At 36.9% G+C, this 9554-nt stretch overlaps 1 protein-coding gene across 1 annotated transcript in view; it reads right to left on the bottom strand.

The window, feature by feature from the left end:
* Positions 1 to 4112: 4112 nt before the first annotated feature.
* Positions 4113 to 9554, bottom strand: part of MAGI3 (membrane associated guanylate kinase, WW and PDZ domain containing 3) — an 82322-nt gene continuing 76880 nt past the window's right edge. Inside the window, 3 exon segments of the mRNA XM_012644583.1 lie at positions 4113 to 6417; positions 6419 to 7116; positions 8663 to 8801. Of these exon segments, the coding sequence (XP_012500037.1) occupies positions 6325 to 6417; positions 6419 to 7116; positions 8663 to 8801 (930 nt within the window). The 3' untranslated portion in view covers positions 4113 to 6324.

Raw genomic sequence — 9554 nt, 5'->3', positions numbered from 1 at the left:
TCTTGTTCTTTACTTCAGGGAGAAAGCACCGACGGAACCAATCCAGAAAAAGGGTTCTCATTGTCCAGGCCTTGTTGTATGACCAAAAGACTGGCAGCTGGTGTTATCTTTTCCCTTCAAGGGTTTGGGGTTTAGTAGCTTTGTAGATGAGCGAAGTCCTGATCATAAACCCCCCTGCATTTGTGCACGACAGCCTGTCCTTTCCTACCTTAAAGCCTGGCGCTCACTGCTCTTCCTTACTGATACATGTGTTGTGTGGCATTTTTTTTTTTTTTTCCCCAGAATAGGACACTTTCATCTACATTAAAAACCTATTAAGGCGAATATCCTTTCTTCTCAAGGATTTTTCTTAATGGCACCTGGGAACTTGTCTGCTGCCTCTTTAAGTTGTCGTACAGTGACTTGACTTTTTCTCAAATGATATAATCTATAGGTATACCTTTATTAATAGTAATCCTGCACCTGCATAAAAGCTGCACTTTCAGTACAAGACCAAAAGGTATTTCACGAAAAGTGTGAGGTTTTCGTACCTGCTTGCATAGTGCAGCAGTGACTTCATGAACTTCCTTTTTTTTTTTTTTTTTACAGCGGTCCTTATGCTAGACTCATTTATCTTGAAGCGGTGGGCAGTCGCAGCTGCCACCTCAGCCTACAGCACACAGCAAGCAATTAGCTTTTTCTTGTAACGTCATGGCTTTGCTTCTTGGGAGCACTTCCAGCATCACTAATGACACTTTGTATGGGTCTCATGGTGTTAATCAAGGTTTACAATGTAGCGCTAAACATGGTGAGAAATATGCAAGAACTGTGAGATCCCTTTTTACTGCAATATGCAATTTACCGGCGAGAGGAACTGCTCACAGGGAGATGATTAACCACATGGCATTTTAAGTGGATACTCCCAACACTTGAGCTCACTGCAGTAGCAACAGGACGTGGCCAGGCTATGGGATTATTACAACCATAGTCTGAACTATAGTTAATTTTATGTAGTTATGATTTAATGTTGCATCTTTACATTTCTCATGACTGGTGCAATGTACGATCTGTGCATAAGTATTGATACATTTTAACTTTTTAAAATTTGTGTATATTTTATGGTAGTAAATGATAAAATAGACTAGTACCTACATATATTTTATACATTCACGACATACCTAATATTTTTCTTAAGTTTTTTGTTATTTCTTGGCTGTGTGGTTTGTCTGAGTTTTTTAAATTGTCATAAACTCCAAAAATTTTTCCAATATATTGATAGAAAACTCATGTCTAAGTGGGTCAGCACGGTTCGTTCAAACCTGTGTCGTTCAAGGGTCGACTGTAATTTCATGGTTCTTCACCCTCGGTGCTTCATTAATACCTGTGTAATAATTTCTAGGAACTTGGGCTTTTGTTTGGATTCTAAAAAAGGAGCAAAATTTTGGTAATGTTTACTTGTTACTGAGAGCTTAAACCAAGATGTAAAAACAGAACTACATCATGCCATTTATATATTATTTAATTGGAATAGTAATAACCAAAGAAGGCTAAGAAAAATACCTGTTGAGTTTTTTAATCTGCTGTTGTATTAGGAAAAATTACCCCTCCTAAAATTGTTATGGGAGATATAATCTACAAACATCCTAAATATGTACATTATGGTCCATGTATAATATAAACTAAGCACTTTGAAAAGGTGAATAACCAAATATTTGCCTAATTGGAGTATGGTTATCATGACTTTCAGAGACAGGTAGAAAAACTCTAAATACCAGGATGTCTTACAAAGTACAAGTTTGTTTTTATTTTAGTTTCACTGTATTTAGAGGCAATTAGGCCTATGTGCTGTAAAAATAACCTTTCAAATTAATAAAATGAATTTTTGAAAACTTTTAGATCTACATTCTCATAATTGGCCAGGTGAGTCTCACTCCCAAATACAGTGTGAGATTTGGGAATATCAGGAATTCATTATTCATATATTCAAATCTATACATGTATTGACTAGTAATTTTAAGTAATCCTTTGCTTCTTGCAGTTATTGGTGCCCACGTTGAATAATGAAGTTTGAGTTTCACAAATGTGCAATAATGCTATACCTTTCCTGCAGCATATCCTGAGCATGTAAGCTGTAATAAGGTATTGAATTATTAATAACAAATGGTTGTCCTTTATTAAGAACAAGTTAAGTCTTTTGATTTATGAATTTAATAGCTCTGCTTGACTTTAATGTGAATATTGCAAAACAGACACCCACTGGATTCTTTGTCAAAATGCAGGTTTAGGCTATGTTTTCCTTTTCTCTTTTTTTTGATACAGGCTCTTGCACTGTCACCCAGGCTGCATGTAGTGCAGTGGCATCATAGTTCACTGCAGCCTCAAACCCCTGGGCTCAAACGATCCTCCTGCCTCAGCCTCCCAAGCAGCTAGGACTATAGGTGCACACCACCATGCCCAGCTAATTATTTTATTTTTTGTAGAGATGTGGTCTTGCCATGTTGCCCAGGTTGGTCTTGAATTCCTGGCCTTAAGAAATCCTCCTACCTCAGCCTCCCAAAGTGCTGGGATTACAGGCATGTGCTACTGTGCCCAGCCCCTGTTTTCATATTTTAATGTGTGAGAAAGATTCAGCGTTTTCTATTATTAGATGGAATTCCAACTCTTCATAAGCCTTCCCACTCCCTTCTTAAGGCTACTTGTGTGGCAACATTGAAAATATAACCAAGTTAATGGATATCTTAAACTAATTCAGCTAACTAAACCAAAGAGTATAGATTTCATGTAATAATTATGGCATACTTTAAGTCATTATATTGCTGATAAATTCTAATAGCAGAACTGAAAAACAGCCATCTAAATAAATCTGTTATTGTTTAAAAAGCACAGATAGGTTTTAGGCATTGGAGCATGCCATGATGATGTAAAAGTTGCTCTGATGTATTCCTCATTCCAGACTGAAATGTCACATTCTGTAACAAGTCTGTGTATATACCAGTGCGCCTTAGTTTCAGCAGCACACTGTGGACTGAGGTTCAACTTAAACACATTTTTGTGGAAGTCATCAGTCAGACTGTCATATGGTTTAACTAACTTGAATACTCACTGCTTTCTTAAAACCCAGCTCTCTTTGAATGGTGGACATATTAAACATAAAATTCTTCATTTGTCCACATGTTTAAAAGCATTTGGCTTTTTGTTTCTACATGAGAATATCTTGCTATTAAACAAGGAAATAACAGGATAGTCTCATGTAGAAATAAAAAGTCAAATGCTTTTCTGGGCCCAAGACTTATGAAATAGGAGTTGACCCTGTTCAAAAGCTGCTTAGTCCATAAAGATTGATGTGATAGGATCTTAGCCTTCTAATCTCACTAGTGAGACAACGTAATAGTATCCCAAACGTTTTCTGCCTGTTGTGACCAGTAAGAAAATATGTCCACTAAAAAAACTATTTTGCTGCCACTTTCTGTAACCTATGACATCTCCATTGTGAGGCCTGGGAACAAGGGGTTTGGGTTTATTTTTAGTGTGAGTGAGTTAATACAATGGTAGGTAGGAATTTATTTTTCCCCTCAAGAGTAGAGGAGTATTAAATTAACCATGGTCTTGAGTTAGGTTTTAGGCATTATTCATACCAAGAATTTAATGAAATCAAGTCAGAACGCTTCATTCTGTAAGTATAAAACTAAATAAAATGACCTTTAAAAATAATGTGACTTGTCATAATCTGATGAAATAGTACTTTGTGACCCTGTGGTAACTGGACTTGCATTACTGTATCCATTATAAAAGTCTAGTAACTGAATTTCCAAGAAGACAAACTAGCTTCTCTCCCTGACGGTATAAAAAAGGATTTTTTTAGTAGAAATTATTTATCCAAAGTTATTTCCTTTACAATGAAAGACGAAAAATAGGTATAATGATATTCCGCTCTGACCAGTTTCAGGGTTTACATATAGATAAAAGTATAGCTATACAGGTAAAATCATCATTATAAGACTCTTCCTGATTGTGGGACTTTGAATGTTTGTTACTTGGAGGGACAGAACATGATGGGAACTGGCTTCACCATTAGAAAGCAACATTAAACAATCTGACAGTAAAAGAAATGCAAGCCATGAAATTTTTTTTTTGTTTTTTTTAATGTCTATATAAAAAATAACGAGCGATTTATAGATCTTTCTCTAATCAGAACCTCAAGTGTGTATATATAAAGGTACTGTACAATATATAAACATTTACAGCCAGTACATCCATATTTTGCTCAGCATTCCAAGGCCACATTGCTAAGTCGTATATAATCGGTACAGTGACAGGTTACTTAGGAAGAGCCACATCAGACTGACAACATATGACATCGGTTATGTCACATTTAACAATAAAAGGATTTGTATCACTAATTGTGGACTATAGGGAAAATAAACCATTTCTGTGATACTAAATTCTTAGCATTTATCAAGCCTCCTAGATTTGCTCTATTCGAGTAGTTACAATAGGTGGGTAAATATAATTCTGGATGAAAAGAGGATTTCGAAAATCTCACACTGGGAAGCATGTCTTATCTACAGGGGCTGATACAGTTGTTACATTAAAGAGCTTCACAGTCAGACTCTCAGAGGGAAGGACTGGACATAATGTGTTTCACAAGATGAACCCAGGGTGACGGAACGAGTGTGTTCCAGTACTCCATAGCACAGGCTTATTCTGAGAAGGTGCCTTTATTTAATAGATGCTACTTCAGGGGACTGAAAAACCTGGATTTATTTTATGGAGTCAACTGTCTCCAATTTCCAACAAACATCTTTATTTAGACTTTTAAAAAGAATTCTGAAAATTTGTACAAGCGAAGCAGATGTTTAGTCTCACTTTCTTGTTTTTAAATAAGAAAGTCAGTGTAGCTAAAAGTTAAAATTAAGATCCAGCAAGGACTGTCTACACCACGTTCGTCCTTACTTGCTGGCAGGCCTTACGCAGCTTCTACTTCTAAACATCCGAATTTTTAAACATCTGCTACCAGAAGAGTTGGTACTTTATCTGTCCATGGACTGTGAAACTGGTTTCATGATCACGTCCCTCACACAATCCATATCATTTTGACTCTTCAAATATGTATTCTGTATTAAAAGCCAATGACTTTAGTAGTAGGTACAATCAGAATATCCACAAATAGTTGGCAGTTTTTCTCTGAAGAGCAATAAGCGCTATTTCCACATGCTTCTTTGTGGTTTCATAATGAACTAACTGAAATAGAAAGGGTGGCCTGAGATGCTATAACTACATCAAGGTTGGATAACACAGCAGGAGGTAAACTGTTACTTAAAATGTAAGTACTTTCTCATTTCGAACATTCAATTGTAAGTAATATCTTTAACAGTTATTTGAAACACCTTATCTAGCCAAATTAAAATAAAAAGCCATAAGAAAGCATCAGTATTTGACTATATATTTTTTTCCTTAAAAGTAGTGATGTTTTGGAGTTTTATTTTTGAACTGGGACATCATCAGTAGCTGCTAGAAGAGACAATTGCCATCTTTAATGATGAGTTAACAATCTCTTCTGCAAGGACTCAATACTTCTCTCTGTAAACATGCAACATGCTATTGAGAACATCAACTTCCAAGCCAAACCTAACTTTTTCATTGGTGTGGAAATAGCTGAATGAGAAGGCTAAAACAGACATGATGCAGTAGCTAACCTGGCACAAATACAAAGTGAGCTGTGACCACACTGTTAATATCGACACACGTCATCTGTTCAGACACTCATGAAGACGAGCCGGGCAGCCTGAGCAGCGCGTGAGACGAGCGCGTGGATGCAGCTCCTTCCTGAGTGCGAGGGAGGGCGGCCAGCCATGGGGACAGCTGGTTCTTAGCAATCCTAAAGGCCCTTCATGCAGCCTAGGTAACTTGGTGCTCAAAGTAAAACGTACTTACGTGTCTCAGAATTTCTGAAAAAAAAATTGTTTTTCTGGAAAAATGCTGCTTTTTAGTAAGAAAAGATTACAACTTGTTTTTCTTTGTTTTACAATAAAGGTCACAGCCGTTTCTCAGCCACACCAGTAGTGCCTGTGACTTTATTCGCACTTGGCACCTTCCAGGGCCCTGGAGTTATTGGTGTTTTCTTAACTGGAGAACTACATTCAGGTTTGAACCCTCCAGTCTCTTTGTTTTTGTCAGCTGCCTCTAGTTCTTTCCCTTTGTGACCTTCTATTTTGTTTAAAACCATTCTCTCTTCAGGTTCTTGCTTCAGCTTCTTTTCTGATATTTGGACATTTTCTCCTACTTTATCTTTGCTAAAACTTGTTTCTCCTATGATTGCTTTCTTTCCTTTTTCATTGTCAGATACTATTCTACTAGTAGTGTTATTAGTCTTTCTGGATGGAAGAGACTTTTCATGCATTCTTTTGTTTTTCTCTGGAGACCTCGTTCTGTTTTTTCCCAACTGACTCTGCTTTGCATCTTTCCTGATGACACCTGATTTTTCTTTCCCATCAGCATTATTGTTAGCATGGCCTGTTGTTCTTTGACTCTCATCTAATAATTTGGCTTCAGTATTTGATGGATCTTTGCTTCCTTCAATTTTTTGCTGCTGCTTTGGGCTGGAAGAATGTCCTCTGCTTTTTCTGCAGTGATCTTGTCCAGCACCTGCCTTGGTGCTGATCTGACAGCTTTTGTTCTCCCCTTTCCTGGGGCTCGGCGATCGCTCTCTTGGTCGTCTTTTGGGGTCATCCTTTAGAGGACTAGAAACCGTTTCCAAATGTTCCTCTGAATACTGACTGGATGACTTTTTGGGACTAGCAGATCTACCTCTTCGTCTAACACCGTTTTCTACTTTTAATAGATTTTTCTTGTCACTGTGCCCATGACTGTTGGGTGGATCCCGCTTATTCACATTTTTCTGGAAGAGAGACTGATGCTTCATTTCAGACTGATTTTCATTTAAAGTGCTTTTCTTTTCAGGCGCAGCGTCCTTTAATTCTTCTTTCTTTTCACATATCTGAACTCTCATTAAAGATTCTTCAATTGCTGGCACGTGAGACTCTTCAAATATGGAAGCAGAATGTGAAGATGGGGGAAATGGTGACTGTTCATCATAAATCACATTTGAAGATGAAAGACTGTTAATATCCCAATCACCTAAAAAAGTGATTTGAGTAGAACATTATTAAATTTTAGAATTATAAATAGGAATAATAAATTTTGAACTTTGACAGCCATTTGAATTATACTGACTGCTTAAACAGCTTGAGTATGAGTATTTTATACAGTTTGTATATGTTTACATATCTCTCTGTAAAGACAGATGTGTACAGACATCTGTTCATACTTGAAAGGTAGGTTGTTTAGATACAAAATAACAGTATTCATTTTTCCAATTATGTATGGTGAGATAATATATGATCTGTAAATTCTTTATTAGTAAAGCCCAATCAGAAACTTAGAAATAATAAAATTGGACCAAATTACCTGGTCCAAGAAGTTTACTAATTATCAAAGGATATAGCTTAAGGAAATGACAAAATCACTAATTAATAAAGGAAACCAAACTGTGGTAACCAGAATAAGGTTCATGGGCATTTGTAAACAATTTTCTTGCATTAAGCTGTCAAATTTAATGTCAAAAGGAGACTGAAAGTGCAGAAGACAGAAACAGATGTATTTAATAGCATCATTTTTAATTAAAAAGAAAACAAAAGAAGGAAGTGATTTACAAGACATGCAAATTTACCAAGTCTTTTTAAGGAAAGACCAAGAAAAGCCCTGAAAGCCTTAATGTTGCTCAGGTTTCACGTAGGAGCACAGACCGGAAGGAGCCAAACCTGAAGAAGGAAGAGAAAAAGCCTAGGACTATGTGAAAAAAAATCAGCGCAGTTAGCAAAGATGTCACTGGGAACGTATGATTTACGAGCAGATGGTGGAAGGTAATACAGTCAGAGAATCATAAGCTGCAAGGGGACTGCAGGAGGTTATGTCTACACTTACTCCTCACAAGCTCGGTGGTGGGTTTGAGGCAGGGAACCAAAGGAGACAAGTACTAAAGACAAGTACTGCCTTTATTCTAGAACAGTGCAGTCAATTAAAAAATAGTGATTTTCAAATACTGTGATATTTCAAAAACATACAATGAGCAATACAACAAAACCAAGGGAGTTTAAGGTCAGTACAGGAGTACAGACATGGTCGCAGGTCCCACTCCTTGTCTCCAGGGAAGGCTATGGCAAATTGTTTTTGACAAGTGGCCAGAGACCTTAAAGTTTTTATGCTATTTACGCATACAGATATAATCTTATTAATACTTTACAGAAATAAATATTTGTTGGTAATGTGTAATTAGCCAAGGAAGGGAGAATGCTAGGATATTCTGAAGAGATTTAAAATGTTTTTCATGATAGTTGTTTGCCTCTAATTAATGTACTTGCTTTTTACAGGCACATTTCTCTATAAAAGCACTATATGTTTTCTGATGAAATCAATTTAAAATATATTCCATTCCAACAAAAGTCTTGCTTGAAGTCACTTGTTTTGTAATACTATTACGATAGCTCTGTAATTAGCTTTTGATGGTTCTGATATTCACCTCTGAATTAGCTAGTAAAATATCCCCTTCAAATAGATACTCCTTTTTGTTTTGTCCCCTCCCTAACACACAATTTTTTAGCTACCAGTGGTCTACTTTACTTACCGTGGTCAGGTATCAAGCCAGTTCCTGGCCTCAAAAGAAGAAGAACTTTATTTCCACCAGCCTGAATGAGCTCAATTGCTCGAGTATGTGTGATTCCTTGGGTAGGTTCCCCATTGATTTCAACAATCTGGTCACCAACCTAGACAGGGAACATTCACAGCAACAACATGAAACTGTGCATCCTTCTTCAATTCTGCTTTTCTCAACTCTTGAGCCGTTCAACCTTGCTAAGTGACTCTATTTCATCTATAGAATACTTAACTTGTACACAGTGCTATCATGCTAGAGCTGATGAGAGGACAAATGGTAGCAATACGAAGAGACAATGTCTAGTTTTATTTACTCTATAAAAATCCTACATGGAAAGTTTTATATGGCTGGTAAGTCAGGATCTGGGTATCTTGAAATCAATAATCAAATTCTGGGCCAGGAGCAGTAGCTCATGCCTGTAATCATAGCATTTTGGGAGGCCGAGACAGGTGGATCACTTGGGACCAGAAGTTCGAGACCAGAATGGGCAACATAGCAAGTCTCTGTCTCTAAAATAATAAAAATAGCTGGGCACGGTGATACATGTCTGTAGTCCCAGCTACTCAGGAGGGTGAGGCAGGAGAATCTCTTGAGCCCAGGAGTTTGAAGTGGCAGTGAGCCACAATGATACCACTGCACTCTAGTCTAAGCAACAGAGTGAGACTCTGTCTCAAAAAAACAAAACAAAAAACAAATAAAACCCTAAAAAAATTAAGCTTGGAGACCAGATTAATATGAACACGTATTTAAAACCAATAACTAGCACATGCTTAATGACTTTAGTTTAAAATCATTTCGCAGGAAAATAAACATAAAACTAGGAATCAGAATAAGACGTCTCAATACCATTGCTATTTATTAG

The sequence above is a fragment of the Propithecus coquereli genome, unplaced genomic scaffold (genome assembly GCF_000956105.1).
Source record: "Propithecus coquereli isolate 6110/MARCELLA unplaced genomic scaffold, Pcoq_1.0 Scaffold215, whole genome shotgun sequence".
NCBI lineage: Eukaryota > Metazoa > Chordata > Mammalia > Primates > Indriidae > Propithecus > Propithecus coquereli.
The sequence above is the reverse complement of the archived record's forward strand: the minus strand, read 5'-3'. Positions and strand labels throughout refer to the sequence as shown.